At 39.5% G+C, this 14,876-nt stretch overlaps 3 protein-coding genes across 4 annotated transcripts; 1 reads left to right on the top strand and 2 right to left on the bottom strand.

The window, feature by feature from the left end:
- Nucleotides 1–26: 26 nt before the first annotated feature.
- Nucleotides 27–2,044, bottom strand: LOC108843282 (putative glucose-6-phosphate 1-epimerase). Its single transcript, XM_018616444.1, has 8 exons — nt 1,848–2,044; nt 1,577–1,651; nt 1,428–1,484; nt 1,168–1,328; nt 855–989; nt 673–775; nt 496–595; nt 27–391 (listed from the first exon to the last, which is right to left on the bottom strand). Exons 1-8 carry the CDS (start codon nt 1,995–1,997, stop codon nt 201–203), a joined length of 972 nt encoding a protein of 323 aa, XP_018471946.1. The 5' UTR covers nt 1,998–2,044; the 3' UTR covers nt 27–200.
- Nucleotides 2,045–2,898: 854 nt separating this feature from the next.
- On the top strand, nt 2,899–10,474 carry LOC108842270 (uncharacterized). Of its 2 annotated transcripts, none has more exons than XM_018615135.2 (27): nt 2,899–3,034; nt 3,394–3,766; nt 3,845–4,020; nt 4,090–4,342; nt 4,422–4,489; nt 4,612–4,681; nt 4,797–5,162; nt 5,256–5,335; nt 5,419–5,470; nt 5,646–5,799; nt 5,899–5,986; nt 6,279–6,381; nt 7,005–7,095; nt 7,183–7,280; nt 7,614–7,796; nt 7,913–8,158; nt 8,257–8,352; nt 8,441–8,535; nt 8,620–8,683; nt 8,767–8,845; nt 8,921–8,994; nt 9,081–9,263; nt 9,345–9,418; nt 9,494–9,600; nt 9,744–9,862; nt 9,946–10,023; nt 10,125–10,474. In XM_018615135.2, the coding sequence occupies exons 2-27, from the start codon at nt 3,512–3,514 to the stop codon at nt 10,341–10,343; spliced, it is 3,471 nt and encodes a 1,156-aa protein (XP_018470637.2). In that variant the 5' UTR covers nt 2,899–3,034; nt 3,394–3,511; the 3' UTR covers nt 10,344–10,474. The 2 variants fall into 2 exon arrangements, with proteins under 2 accessions (XP_018470637.2, XP_018470636.2); XM_018615134.2 differs by having other exon boundaries at nt 8,918–8,994.
- A 144-nt stretch (nt 10,475–10,618) lies between these two features.
- On the bottom strand, nt 10,619–14,556 carry LOC130508041 (pumilio homolog 6, chloroplastic-like). The gene is made up of 10 exons (XM_057003209.1): nt 14,416–14,556; nt 13,645–14,045; nt 12,508–13,556; nt 12,281–12,422; nt 12,102–12,209; nt 11,795–12,007; nt 11,575–11,685; nt 11,290–11,484; nt 11,029–11,200; nt 10,619–10,919 (listed from the first exon to the last, which is right to left on the bottom strand). Exons 2-10 carry the CDS (start codon nt 14,008–14,010, stop codon nt 10,897–10,899), a joined length of 2,379 nt encoding a protein of 792 aa, XP_056859189.1. The 5' UTR covers nt 14,011–14,045; nt 14,416–14,556; the 3' UTR covers nt 10,619–10,896.
- Between the last annotated feature and the right edge of the window lie 320 nt (nt 14,557–14,876).

Genomic DNA, 14,876 nt, shown 5'->3' with positions numbered 1-14,876 from the left:
AAAATTTATATGGCAGACAAGCTAGAGAACTAAAGTTGAAATTATTATTGAAATAATCAATTATTGTAGATAACATGATCCAAGAATACTAAAGTTACAAAACAAATACACTGGTAATGTCAGGTGTGGATCCCGACTCGGTGTTCAACATATGATTCTGTAACGTATAGTATTTCTTTAACGACATGTTTTAAAAGTTTTTATTTATGAGGAAGGCATGACTTCCTGGAGCAACCAGAAGGAACCACAGACACATGGACTATCGCTTTCCACTCTTGTCCAGGTTTCAATATGATCGGTTTCTCGACCGCAACGGGCTCGACAGCAACAAAACTTCTGTAATCTTCAACTCCCAAATCTGACACTTTCTTGTCCCATGGATTCCACACCACTGCATATTGTATTATCATTATAAATGATCCATCGTTACTAGAACGACATGTTTATGTGCCCATATGTTCATAAAATTATGTATAACAAATTGCAAGTCATTACCTGCATCAGCTTGTCCTCGCTTGCGTACCACGATTGTCTTATTTTTCTTGTGGTCCACGATTCTGAGCGTATTTGGAGTCCTTAAGTAAAGCCTGTCAAGCTATTTTGAAGAGTTAGCAGTGTTTTTTTCATACTAATATTGATACAAGCAGTAGAAAAAAGAAAAGATAAGCTTACCTGTGAATTAAAAGTTATAACTTTGTCATGGTCAGTGAAACGTGTTCTGTTCTTTTGTTGGTCAAGATAATCCAAATTTTGCAATCCTTCCACCTGGATTTGACTGAAAACAAGAAGCAAATATAACTTTATATACTAACACCAACACAACAATATATTTTGTAAAATTGCGATGAGGTTACCTGATATCGGAAACAGAGAAATAGGGGTGAAAACCAAATGTGAAGTTAAACGGCTCTACATCAGAGTTTCTAATACGAGGTGTCAAAATCAAGTCTCCACCATGCCCCAAAGCTACTCTCAGGCGATATATAAATCTGAAAGACATAAAAGAGGTGGTCACAAGGCTGCTTTTAAGTGAGAATTAAACCAGAAAGAGGCTTATATCATATCATTTATATCTTGAATCATTTTCATTTGGGATATTGTAACATATAGTTGCAAAATATTTAAGAATATGAAAAAGAGAGAGAGAGAGGTTCAAGAATGTTTTACTTATGAGGCCAGATCTTCAAATCAGCTTCGGATGATTTTAGGATGAGGTCAACGTGAGCACCCGAAGAAGAATGTGAGTGTAAAGGAGGTGGATTAGCATCAATTTCCCAGAACCTTTGTCTGACAAACCCATGTGAGGGAAGTGGACCAGTGTTAGCGTACTGCATTTACAGAAAGAAAAAAAGCATTTCATTAACAACACGTATACATCATTCAATAACAAAAGTAAAAAAGCAAAAGGAACATTCTTAAGCACATACTTGCGGAAACAATACTGGAATCCCTCCACGAATAGGTGTCGGTGGCTGGAATATAGCCTGCACAATACATAACACATGATCTCAGATTCTCAGATCTCACTCATTTTGGAGCTCATACAAGCTCATAAACAAGGGTGAATCTCAAGTACCTTGGTACTCATAAAAAGTAACTCCTCTCCTTTCTCATTTTTCCAAGAAGTCACTTGACCTCCATACAAGTAAACCTGAAATTGTTTTAACGAATATCGAAGAAAATGAATTATATATAAAATTATTAAATCCTAAAAAGATAAGATGAAACCAATTGTCGGCTATACATAACGATCATCATATCAAAAGTCAAAACTGACAATAATTCGCAAACATTAACACGGGCTGATCTGGTTGTTCCGTATATAATAATCAGACAAAGAAGAATACCTCGAAAGATCGACCGCGGCGGTCGCGGACGATGAGCTTGTCGAGACCATTGATGCCCTTAGTACGCTCAAAGGAATGATGCTCCGTGGCCATGGCGACTACTGCAACTAGCATAGCCCATAAGAAGATCAGATTTGCCTTATTACACATCGTGAATCGTCGTCTACTCACACTGTTTCTTTCACGAGGATGATACTTTGTTGAAAGTTTTGTATCCTTTTAATTCGATTAAATAGGCCAATGGGAATTAAGAGAAAGTCAACGTCCGAACGCAAAAACGAGTAAAGATAACGTACAACTCCACTAATAATTTGATTTTGAAGAGAAGACTTTATTATGTTGAACAAAGAAACAAGAATAGTCTTGTTTGCCTGCTCTTCACCTTATTCAATATCCACGCCGATTACTCCGGTTACCCAATTTCATTCTAATCAATTGACGTATTAACCTTTTTTATTTCCGTCATCTCCGGCTCAATGACATATATTGCTATATTAAATTACTTTTTTTATCAATAATTATTGAACTTCAATAGTAAAGTATTTTTTTTTTGAATGAAAAGGTAACCATCAACAACATGTAGACAAAATCACTAATTTAATATCTTCTGGTCCCACGTTAAATGCACTCGAGTTAACATGTCATGTTCTTGATATCACTTTGTTTCACATGCTAACCCTTTAAAAATACATGGTTTCTTGACCAAAAGGAAAAAAAAAATATTATTGGTTTCCTACTATAAACAAGATAATAAAAACTATCCATGTACATATCTTGTAAGAAAAAGATTTTTAAAAAATTGATGAAGTAAATATTTGAATCTCATAATTGAAAGCATACAAAGATGCATATATTTTCCCTGACATATGGGCTTTAGTTCAGGTCTGTCCCTGACATATATTTTCCGGAAAAAGATTTGCACTTTGCAGTTCAACAAAATTCACGGATCTCCAAATTGACCCATCTAAGGCCCATTATCTCAAAATAGATAATGGGCCTTGAAACAGAGAAGAATATGTGAGTTTGGTGTGCAGGAACAGAACAACGGCGGAGAATGATCGGCGAAGCATAGACATTGAGGCATCTGCTTCTTCTACCTTCGAGCTCCAGCGCAAGCTCCTCTCATTCATCCGGCAGCGTTCAGTCTTCAACTTTCTCTTGTCTGCCCTACCTCCGCCCTGTGCCAGGTATATAAAAATTCCTCTTTTCTCTCGGTTGATTGCTGGATCACGCTTGCTTCTCTCTTTCACTGTCTGTAGACTAGTATATGTCTGTAGATGAATCGAGTATTCTCACATGATCTCCTTTAACTAGATTGTGATCCAAAACACGCCATTACGAATCATAGTTTCCTTATCAGTTGCATCATCAAATGTGATGTATAAAGGTTACAGCTTTTTGTGATAGCTCAATTCTTAATGTCTAATTCTCACAAGGTGATTGTAGTTATCCATGGATCTTAAACTAGCACAAACTCAATTTAGTGCCTTGCATTGAGAATTCTTGTGACTCTGTTTGTATCACAAACATTCACATTGTGGAGCAGGTGGAGGTGGTGCAGCCGTTCCTAAGGAGGACGAGAAAAACAAAGGAAGACTAAATAACTAATAGGCAGCCCAAATAGTTTCATTGCCTTCTCTCAGATTTCTCTGTGAACTTAAACAATGTTCACGGCGGCAAGCGCGGGAAAGTGGCGGACAGCGTTTCTATCTCTCAGGGACGAAATCTCAACCACTCCACAGCCACCTGTCCCTCGTTTGCTTCAGGATCTAATCTTCTCTCACTCCGACTCCCTTCTCTCAGCCGTCTCCCTCCTCCCACCGCACGAGCTCACTTCTGACTCCTTGTTCCTTCTCGATTTGGTTTCCAAAGCTGATGGTCCTGACTGGATCCCTGTCTCTCTTCACACTTGTCAACTGGTGCGTCCTTTCCTCCACCTCTCTTCTACTACTCTCTCTCCATAACTCTGTTTTTTTTTTTTTTTTTTGTAAATCCAGATACACGATGTTTGTGCGCGTGTACTTGTGCAACCAAGTTCATCCTCATGGCCCCTCCTTCTTCACTCTTTTGCTTGTGTCTTGGAGTTTCTTCTCCGCCAACCAATGCCTTCGCCCTCTTCCACTGCATATTCCTCCAGAATCGAACCTGTGATCCAATGTCTCGACACTCTAAGGTTATATCATGTCTCACTCTCTCATTGGTTTTTGTCTTCCTCACTTCTCACTTTCTTCCTTTTTCCCAGACGTTTGGCCGCTCTGTACCATAGAAATAGCTCCCATCCGGAGAACATTCACCTTGTCAAGTTTGTCCTGCGCATAATTCCCTTCCTACACCATGATTTAGTTGCATCGTATGGTTGCTCAAATCAAGACTCTACTGGGAAAAAACTGCTCAGCTTATGGGATGCCATGGCTCTTGCCTTTGACATGTTTGGTGGAGCCTTTTCTGTCTCCGGGTCTTTGTTTCCTAATGACGTCGGCCAGTCCACGCTGGAGGTATTCGGTTCCTTTCACGTCTCCTCTCATCTCTATAATATGTATGCTTTGTTACTCAAGTTGGTACATTTCGATATAGGTTCTAAGGAAAGTAATGGACGTTTTAGCATCCAAGGGCCAGCTTGTCGAAGACCGATCTATGTGGCGGTATGTCTTATGGGCCTTAACTATGCCTTCGGTTTTGTGGAGAATACAGTTTACTCCCTTTATTTGGGTTTATTATATTTGTTGTTCACCTTAGCTAATATTGTTTTCTCAATTTTCTTCAGCTTCTACTCATGCCTTCTTGACTGTGTGCACGTGGTCCTTACAAATATCAAATGTCCGGTTTCTGATCATGTAAGTTGGTTCTTTGTAGCCTTTTACCGTCTTATCCGTATATAAAGTGATTTTATGGTTTTAACAACAAATGCAGTCTTGTCCGGTTGTTTAACCAGAAATTGTAAGGTTGCAGGTCTCAAGTTTCATAGCGGCATTGAGAATGTTTTTCTGTTTTGGACTTAATGGCCCACCTCAGTTCACACATCCTGATGTTGTTCACAAGGATAAGCAGTTTAATGTCAAGCTTTCCCCATTGGTTTCTGGAGTAAGTAAGAACGCCGAAAATACTCCTTATAGGCCACCCCACTTGCGCAAGAGGGATGATTCGAACTCTAAGCTTCCAGTGTCTTGTGACTGGCGGCGCCTGTCTGCTCATGATTCTGCTAGTTCTGATGTTATATCATCAGATTCTGATTTTAGTGACAATGAGGGATCCTTTAGGGATTCTTATGGCGCCCAAAGCTCTAAGGTCAGGATAGCTGCGATTGTTTGCATTCAGGCGAGTAACAATGTGTTGTTCTTATGTGCTTCACATATTCTACTGAAATTTTCAGTGGCTGTTACTTATTCAGTTTTTTATTCTTCTGTTAAGGATCTTTGCCAAGCTGATTCAAAGTCATTTACCACTCAGTGGATGGCACTCGTGCCAACCAATGATGTACTGAAGCCAAGGTAAAAAATTTTACCTACAACATTTCTTGTAAGGGTATCTTAATAATTTCTTGTCTCCTTAAACTCTCTGAGATCATTAACAGGAAGTTTGAAGCTACTCTTATGACCTGCTTGCTTTTTGATCCTCATTTGAAGGTGTTTTTTCTTTTCCCTTTTTATGTAATCGAGGCCGCATATTTCGATTTTGTTTTCTTGTATTTTCAACATCTTTGTGTTTTTAGCAAATATATTCAGATGGCTATATTTTTGGCTTAGTTTTGTGACTGCTGAGTCCCGACAAAATACTTTTGTCTATTTATGCAATGTCAAGGTAAGGATAGCATCTGCATCAGCTCTTTCCACCATGATGGATGGGCCTTCATCTATTTTCCTTCAAGTAGCAGAGTACAAGGAATCCTCTAAGTATGGTTCGTTCATGCCCCTCTCAAATTCTCTTGGTCTAGTATTAATGCAACTCCACACAGGTACTTCAACAACATTAATTTTCTTTCCCTTTTCATTCTGGCTTGGCTATTAGTTATTCCTTGTTTGACTAAGATTTTGTCCCTTTGATATGGATGTAGGCATCCTACATTTGATTCAACGTGATAATAATGGTAGATTGTTGATTCAGCTGTTCAAGTTTCTCATTCTGCTGATATCGAGCACACCGTACGTAAATTTCTTGTGTGCTATATCTTGTCAGCTCTTCATGGTTAATTATTTTCGTTTTATTGTAAAGTATTGTGTCCTTATAGTACTATTTGATATCTGTCATAGAAAAACCCTTAGTCGCTCTTCGTTAAGGTTTATCTTTGACTACTAAGTGCACGAGCTTGAGGTTCATGATATGTGCATGGACCCAGCTCCCGTTTAGCCGATGCTTTTTCTTGTTAAACAGTTTCCAATACTTTGGTATTTTGTATGAGATTTTTTATGTGTTCTTTAATGGTATCATTTTCAGTTACTCGAGAATGCCAGGAGATTTGCTGCCAAAAGTTATAATGTCTCTGCACGCTAGGATTAAGGAGGGGTTTCCCTTCAAAAATGATAAAACTGGTCTCCTGGTTTGTGACTTCTTCTCCTCATTTTTTTTATTTTATCTTGGTCTATGATGGAGATATGAATTCATGTGTTAATATCTAGGGTACTTTGAACTATTCTAGTTTCCACTGGCTAAATCATGGGATTTAGATGAGTTTTAGTTACATACGTGATACGTCAGTTTTTAGACATAAGGAAGTAATAGGAGTAGAAAGATATTCGGATTTCTTTGGACAGTACAGGCGGTGGACAAGTGTCTAGGACGTTTTGGGACAGTTTCGTCACTGCATATATTCTCCCAGTTCATATCATGTTAATAAAATCTGTTCTAGTCCATTTGTTTTCGCTGGTTTCCTATTCCCATCGATTTTGAGTTTTTATTGTGGTAAGAACAAACTAAAGTCTTCCTTCATTCAATTATCCAAGGAAAGAAATACAGCTTAAGACCCCAATACCTAACCCGCAATAGTACAGTCCATTCCCACGTTTGACCTAGATGATGCGTTATGCGAGCTAGGAACTCAGGCTTTTAAGATGCTTTTTTGCCTTTGATATGCTGAACAATTTTCTTCTCTGATCTCAAGCTTCTTCTTTTTAGAAGTTGTACCTGTGAATGCCATACCTATATTATGATATGTTTGTGTAGGCTGCCGCAATAGGTTGCTTGACAGCTGCATTCTCTACCTTTCCTCCTCAGATGAATGTACATAATATGCTTTTGGATGAGACATCAGCAGGTTGACCTTATCAGATAACTTGTTCCTGTTCCATTGTGACTATAATCTCATTATGATATTTGACATTCTTTCTTGAACTCGTTTCAGGATTCGACGGATCTGAATGGAAGTCGGGAGTTATTTTTACTTTATTTCGTTTTGCTGAGCAATATTCTGAGGCACCGACATGCATTGAGGCTCTTCAGGTATTATGTGGGTTCCTTACCTTTTAAGGAGTTCTTATAAAAGTAGAAGGATAGACGCATAGAACAAATTCAGGCGGATTGATGCTGTCTGGACTTCAGTTGTACATTAAGAGCACTTTAACCTATCTGAAACATTTTCGTAATGAGAGTGAGACGTGGTAGAAAATTATGTGACACTGAGGCATGATTGAGGAATATGCGGACTGTTTTTCTTTTCTTTTGCATTTTATGTAACGTTATGCTATTCTAGCCAAATTAATTGTTCTCTTGTAGAGATTCTGATTATGAGAGCTGCTAAATTTCCTTCTCAAAGATAGTATGGTTGCTGCGCAGGTCCTCCGAGCTATGGCTCTCAATTACCCAACAATAGTGTCAGCGTGTTGGGAACGGGTCTCTATCCTCGTGTATAAACTTTTGCAGTCTGCTGTTGTTGAAGATCCTGCAACGACATGGAAGGGTTCAGTTAAAGAGCCTGTTGGATATATTGGGGATAAAATCCTCACAGCTGCTATTAAGGTAGGACTCTGTGGACCAGTGACTTTCATTGCTGATTGGTAGCATCCTCATAATTAGTTTTGAGGGATGTCTGAGGGCCACATTTGCAATAAGAACTTACTCACGATTGCATGTAGGTTTTGGATGGATGCCTTCGAGCAATATCTGGATTTAAGGGAAGCGAGGATCTTCATTATGATAGAATAATGGATACACCATTTACATCTGACTGCATAAGGTCAATAAGAATTTCATCTGCACCATCTTATGGATTTGAGAACCCCGAATTTGGTCAAGAGCCACTCTTTCAGGCAGGATGTTACCAATGGTCTGAGGCTATTCGTAAACACATAGTCCTGGTGTTGCACAATGGTTCTGCGGTGGTAGGTTGAAAACTTGACAACTAGCAGTTCAATCATACTTGCAGTTGCTGTAGTTTGTATAATATCTGCGATCTTAAATTTCTTCGTATGTTTGGAAGGTGAGGAGCACTGTGGTTACTTGCTTTGCTGGTATTACATCATCCGTATTTGTTTCTTTCAGTCAGAAGGAAAGGGACTTTGTTACTTCATCAATTGTAAGTACTTGAGCCCTGTTGCGGACTGGAATTTAACTATCTCGACTTTAGTTTATAGTATATGTGCATGACGTCTTTTATTTTGTAGATAAACGCTGCATTGCATGACAAATCACCTTCAGTCAGATCAGCAGCTTGCCGAGCTATTGGCGTAATTTCATGTTTTCCAGAAACTTCTTTAAGGTAGGTTAACCATTCTCTTGAGTGTCCCGATTATCACAGTCTTGGTATCCGTGGTCGAGAACTTAAGGAACATTGTTGATGCAGTATTGGGATATATGAAAAGTTTATCTTAGCTGTTGAAGCGAATACCCGCGATCCCTTGAACTCGGTATTGTATTACCAACTTTCATTTATTTGCTCTCATGAGCTATTCACTTTTCTTATTGCTATGGGTTTTGTGATTGAATTCAGGTGCGTGTAACATCATCCTGGGCTTTGGCCAATGTATGTGAAGCTCTGCGTTACCGCGTCGATGATAGGTCCTTTGAAGGTATTAATGCTGAAGTTACAATTAGACGCTGTTACAACTTTTGGATTTTTACTTTTTCTTTCTTCTGCTTAGTAGGTTCAAATACAACTTCACAAGTCGTGGACTCGCTAATAGAATGTGCTTTGCGCCTTACTGAAGATGGGGACAAGGTAATGAGAATTGCTCCCTACACTACTCTTAAAACAATTAATTAGTTATTTGACTGCCATCATCATTTCTGTAATTGTATTGTTAGGTCAAAGCCAATGCAGTTCGAGCACTGGGGAGTATTTCTAAGTATGTAAAATTGAGATGCATGACAAGTAACCACGAGGTTTTACCTTCCCCCCATCACCATTTATCTTGCGCAGTAGATTCAAGCTGGTTGGAGAGAACTGTGCAAGCATTTCTTTCTTGTGTTACTACTGGTAATGTTAAGGTATAACCTAAGTAGTATTAAACGAGATGGTATTTTTCTTGTGTTACTACCACATTCTTTGATTTTTGGAAACTTGCGCAGGTTCAATGGAATGTTTGTCATGCGTTAAGCAATTTATTCTCCAATGAGACAGTAAAACTACAAGATATGGATTGGTATGCACCCTTTAGCTCTCTATTACCTTAAGCTACTTCTCTCGGTAACCATTACAGACGCTTTTTCTTTTGCAGGGCTCCAAGTGTTTTTAGTATTCTACTATTGCTGCTTCGTGATGCATCGAACTTTAAGATAAGAATACAAGCTGCTGCCGCTTTAGCTGTTCCTGTAACCCCACTTGGTTAGTTTGATACTAACCCTCTTTTTCCCATCCCCTGTAGCTATAATAGTTAATACAAGGTCGCTTTTTGTTTCATAATGTTTTGAAGTTTGGGGGATTGTACTGTTTGACTGATTATTCCCTCGCACATAATGTAATTGCAGCTTATAGGAGATCATTCCCTGATGTTGTCAAAGGTGTGTGGCATACTTTACAGAATCTGAATTCCGATAGAGAGGCGACACCAACAAATTTCAAATATAAGAGATCGCTTGAGAATCAGGTAAAACCACGAAAACCTTGTTGGCCTAGTTTTAGGGTATTGATGAATGCTTTAAAATCTCAAGTGAGGTTGTTTGATTTCAGTTAACCTCGACCATGCTGCATCTCCTTAGCCTAGTTTCAAGCGGTCGTTGTGAAGCGTTGACAGACTTTCTTCTAAAAGTAAGAAACTGGCAGAGCTATTGTTGTTTGTTTATACCGCTGTTTTCATTTTGCGTGAGTTTAAAGTAATGACATAATTTTCGGTTGGAAACCCTACACAGAAAGCCTCTTTTCTAGAGGAGTGGTTAAGAGGATTGTGTGTCACATTGAAGGAGGAAGACAATGCGTCGGGATCATCAAGCAGCACGAGCACTTCGGGTGAGAAGCAGAAAAAAGAGTTGATCTGTAAAGCTATACGGTCACTTGCCAGTAGCCTAGAGGCTGGGCGTATCCCTGAAGTGGCTCTAAAGTTGCAAGAGCTAGATAGCAATGTGAATTGATATAGCAGGCTACGTTTTCGGGTTATATTCGCCCTGTTGTAACTCAAGTATACAATTCAACAAATGTACATTACCTCCGTGACAAATTTTGTTATGTGCCGATATATAGAAAACATATTTTGTTGCTACAACTTCTCATGACAGAGGGAGGAGTACATGTAACTTGTAGCCAACAACTGTCTTTTATTCCCCTCGGCTGATGCAGGTTGCTGTTTCTCAAGTTTTTAGCCAGATGATAATTATGTTGGCAACAGATATGGAATTACACTGAAGGAGGCTGTATAACGACTAGCATGGAATCAGTAATGATAATGTTTAGAAAAGTTTTTGGAATTGTCTTTGATGAATCCGCAAACCAGTTACAGTTTTGAATATTTACCAACATGCATGCCCACACAATCATCACAACGGCTACTGATACATTTCTTCACAACCAATTGCTTCCACAATGATTGTCAACCTTTGCAATGAATCTCCAGCTTCCATGAAAAAGCGAACTGAATCATCAACTTAAAATCTCAGTCAGCCACTGCTTCAATCAGAAGAGAGCCATTCATCGCCTCGATTCTCGGCTTCCTGCAAAAACAAAGCCACAGCTCAATGAAACTACAGCCACATATTTGATCGTTTCTAGTCTGTTCAGTCTCTTATGCACATGTCAACGGTGAGCGATCAGTTTTAGTACCTTCACCAAAGGGCTGTTCGAAACGAGTAACAATATGTTTCCCATATGTGTATTTCTTCAAAGCAGAAGCGTGCATCCTGACTCGGCTAGACAATGCTGCACGCTGCTCACCAGTACACGTCTCGAATATCTTCTGCACCACATAGTTTCCATACTGGTCCTTCATCATCATCTGTTAAAAAAGGTTTGGCTTACAGTTAATAATAATATCCCATCAGTTTAAGATGAAAATGTTATCATGTTTTTGGTCCATTTTCTCACCAATAGACTATCATAGCTCTCGTCGGGCCCTGCAATCTCTTTGATGATGAGGTCTCGCTCAATTCTACCGCCATGCTCCAGGCACTTCTCTATAACATTTGACGCAAATTTATGTAGGCTAAGCTGCACAATGTGCCCTGATACTTTCCTCACGATTCTCTCACGTTCTTCAGATGTCCCTTTCTCCAAAACATGCTGCCAAATAGTAACAATTGGTTTTTAAGTGGTTGACAAAACTGTGGGATTTTTGGTATATTTCAAGTTCGGTTTGTATGACAGACATACCTGTGTGACATAGTTTCCATATTGGTCCTTGGAAAGGACGCATACTGATTCCAGTATCTCCTCGGTGATGAACTGACAGTGATGCTCATTTGAGCAACGCTCCAGAAGCCTCTATACATAAGGGAAACGCGAAGATACATTGTTATTGATTAACAATGAGAGAAACCAAAGATAAGGAGAAAAAAAAAAAACAGTTGTTCAATTGATATCTTAGTAGTACCTGAATGACACGGCAGCCATAAGGATGCATAGAGAGCGAGGAAACTTGACCACGGAATGCAGCTAACATGAATCCAACTCTGTCTGCAGGAATATTCTCGATGCATTTCTGGATCACATGGTTTCCGTTTTGGTCTCGAACACATCTCATTACCTGCCCGTCTAGTTCACGTGCTAAACGAACTCTCTGATCAAGTTCTATGACATCAAGAGCCTACATACACCAGAACACACTTTCACCCATGAGTCGACCATTTTAACAATTTTTTTTTGAAAAGTTCAGAGAAAGTGTTGTGACTTTTTGTTACCTTTTGTATAACTCTACAACCGTACATCTGCAGACTAAGTGGTACTATCTGTCCCATGAGTTGATCCGCGAGCTCCTTTCTCTGTGATGTGTTTCCGTATTCGAAAAACTGCAAATGAAGGGATAGCCTGAGGGACAAATTGCACGGTAAGACAATAAGGTCAAAAAGTAGGAACAGACCTTCTGAATGACATAATTGCCAAACACATCAGTCATTAGTTTGCAAGCATGAGGAAGAATCTCCCTGAAGACAGCTGCTTTCTCTTCTGGATTACAATTCTCAAGCTTTTGCTGAATGAACCGGCTCCCATGCTGATCCGCACTGAAAATAAAAACAGAGGTTTTTAGTAAAGTTGATTGAGAAGAAAACCAAAAGACAAAAAAAAGACTCAGTGAAAAAAACTTGCCTGAATTCAACAATGTGTCCTGTGATGTCTGATAAACCAAACCTCCTGCCTTTTCCAGACTTCAGCTCTTCAAGAAAATTGCACAATCTCGGGCCATTTCCCTGTGGCTGCCACCCAGGATATGATGCCTCTACATAGGGAACAGAGCCCGGTGAAAGAGGAGCACCGGGCTGTGCAGGCAGATACTGCACCACAATGCCCATATTTGGCTGGACTCCATAATAATTAAGCCCCATTCTACCCATATTAGAGTTACTACTCGGCCCTCTTACTCCCCGGACGAACTTCAGCTCATCTCTCTGAGACTCAGGACCATTCTTATAGTTCCCCCTAATAGCCGCCATCGGGTTGATCTGCCCGAATGGCTGTTGACTGTACTGCATATACATAGGATCTGGAAAAGGAGGTTGCCCCTGTGGAGCATAGAACTTCTGAGCATACTGCATTTCACCTCCCGCACTTGGTCCAGGTAACTGAGGAATAAACGGAACTGAACCATGTGAAGGGTATCTAGGTATGAACTGTGGGTGTGGTGGGATCATGTTGGCGTAAGGTCCATAACCATATTGAGGTGAGTAAACAGGAGGAGACTGCTGCATGTTGTAGACTTGAGCTGGTGAAGTCACATAAGCCGTCTGAGCTGCAGCGTAAAGAGTAGGCGGCTTAAAGCCTGGAGAGTGAAGCACATGTTGTCCATAATGAAACTGTCCGGTCCCGTTAACCACCCCATCGTTTACACCATGATAACCCATTTTGCCGCCCCATGTTACATTATTTTGTTGTTGATAAACCTGCTGCTTTTCTGGCCTTGCGTTCCTTGGCTCTCGAAGGTATTTGGGCGCTCCCGGTCCAGATATGTTAGCATTCTTCATCTTAGAGATGATAGTTGATTCATCAGGAGTCTTCTCAGTGACAACGGAAGCTCTAGTAGTCACTGCAGTAGCAATACCTTTAACCACAACGTTATCTGATGTCTCCGAGACATCACCACTCTCATCCGCTGTGTTCATTTCACCAGTTAAAGAAGAGTTAGACTCACTACTATCATCCTGCGACCAAAAGAGATTCAGATGTAACAATTCACTACTCATAACCAGAACATTAATGAGAAGGGAAAGAAAGCGAAGAAGCCAAAACCTGTCTCAAATCTTCTTCCACTCCATTTGTCCTAACGGAAAAACTAATAACAGATTGCTGTTGAGAGGTTTCATCCTCAGACACTTCCTTGTGAGTAGAAAGTGTACCTACACGATTGTCTCTGAACTGATACTCAGCAGCAGGGTAATAGATAGGTGGAGAAGGTACGCGTTTGAGGTTGTTTTTAGAAGGATGAGTGGTGGTCACAGACTCCTGCTTTTGAAAACTGCCCTGTCGTGACGATAGATTATCAACGGCTCGAAAAGATCCCTCCATGCTCGGAGGAGCACTCCCACTTCGGTTAGGAACAGAATTAGACCATCTCTCATTGTTCCCAGACATCATTATAGGATTCTCAGTTGCCATTTGCTTAAAAGGTTATTGCTTTTTCTTGGTTCCCTCTGCAATAAGAACAGAGAAGGGAGATTCAAACAAACTAATCACCAAAAATTAAAGCAAAAGAAAAATGATTTTTTAAAATATACCAATTCATCAGCATGATAAAATCAGCAGAAAAGTAAAACAATTCGAAATCGAGTAGTGTAAGAAGTGAAAAATAAAGAGGAGAGAAGAAGCAAGAACAAAACTTTAAAGACTATTGACATGTCTACTAGAGCAGAAAAGACAGAGAAAACCCAAAACGAGAGAGAAGAAACAGAGAGAAAGAGAAGAAACAGAGTGTATGTAAGTAAGCACGGAAATGAAAATGAAAAAGCCCTTAGCTTTTTTCTCAAGGAGCAGAAGAGAAGAGAGTGAATGAATCTTTCTTACCAGAAAGCCAAAGGATTCACTGTTTGGCAAACCCTAGATTCTGCTGCTGCTGCTTTAAGTCGTCGAAGAGAAGAGAAGAGACAAGACAGGGGAAAGGGTGCCTTCTAATAAAAACTTTTAAAGTGACCTTCTTTGGCTTTCGCTTAGTCAGTGGGATTTTTATAAATGTTTTTGCTTTTTTTCCGATAATGGCAATTAAATAAAATGTGTTATTTCCACCATTGGTTAGTTCCTTTCATTTTTCTGCGAAGTTTGTGGAGTTTTGACTTTCTGAGCATTCTCGTTTGACCAGTCACCAACATGTTATTACTTTTATTTTTCATTTTCTATAAGAAAAAAATGTTTGTGTTACAAAAAAAATATAAGAAAAAAATGTTGATCTAGAATCTATATATAATTGAGAATTAAAAAAGAGAAAAATAATTAAGCTTTTAGTTTCACAAAAGTTGGCAAAAGTTGAG

This window comes from Raphanus sativus, chromosome 2, assembly GCF_000801105.2.
Source record: "Raphanus sativus cultivar WK10039 chromosome 2, ASM80110v3, whole genome shotgun sequence".
NCBI lineage: Eukaryota > Viridiplantae > Streptophyta > Magnoliopsida > Brassicales > Brassicaceae > Raphanus > Raphanus sativus.
This window is presented reverse-complemented; position numbering and strand designations above follow the sequence as displayed.

Coding starts and splice junctions, on each gene's coding strand:
- LOC108842270 (XM_018615134.2), top strand. CDS start 3,512: ATGTTCACGGCGGCAAGCGCGGGAAAGTGGCGGACAGCGTTTCTATCT. Junction 5,800..5,898: donor ATTAATGCAACTCCACACAG/GTACTTCAACAA, acceptor ATATGGATGTAG/GCATCCTACATTTGATTCAA. Junction 8,995..9,080: donor TTACTGAAGATGGGGACAAG/GTAATGAGAATT, acceptor TTGTATTGTTAG/GTCAAAGCCAATGCAGTTCG.
- LOC130508041 (XM_057003209.1), bottom strand. CDS start 14,010: ATGGCAACTGAGAATCCTATAATGATGTCTGGGAACAATGAGAGATGG. Junction 13,557..13,644: donor TGGAAGAAGATTTGAGACAG/GTTTTGGCTTCT, acceptor TTTTGGTCGCAG/GATGATAGTAGTGAGTCTAA. Junction 11,686..11,794: donor ATGGCTGCCGTGTCATTCAG/GTACTACTAAGA, acceptor CCTTATGTATAG/AGGCTTCTGGAGCGTTGCTC.
- LOC108843282 (XM_018616444.1), bottom strand. CDS start 1,997: ATGTGTAATAAGGCAAATCTGATCTTCTTATGGGCTATGCTAGTTGCA. Junction 776..854: donor TTCTCTGTTTCCGATATCAG/GTAACCTCATCG, acceptor TCTTGTTTTCAG/TCAAATCCAGGTGGAAGGAT. Junction 392..495: donor GCGAGGACAAGCTGATGCAG/GTAATGACTTGC, acceptor TACAATATGCAG/TGGTGTGGAATCCATGGGAC.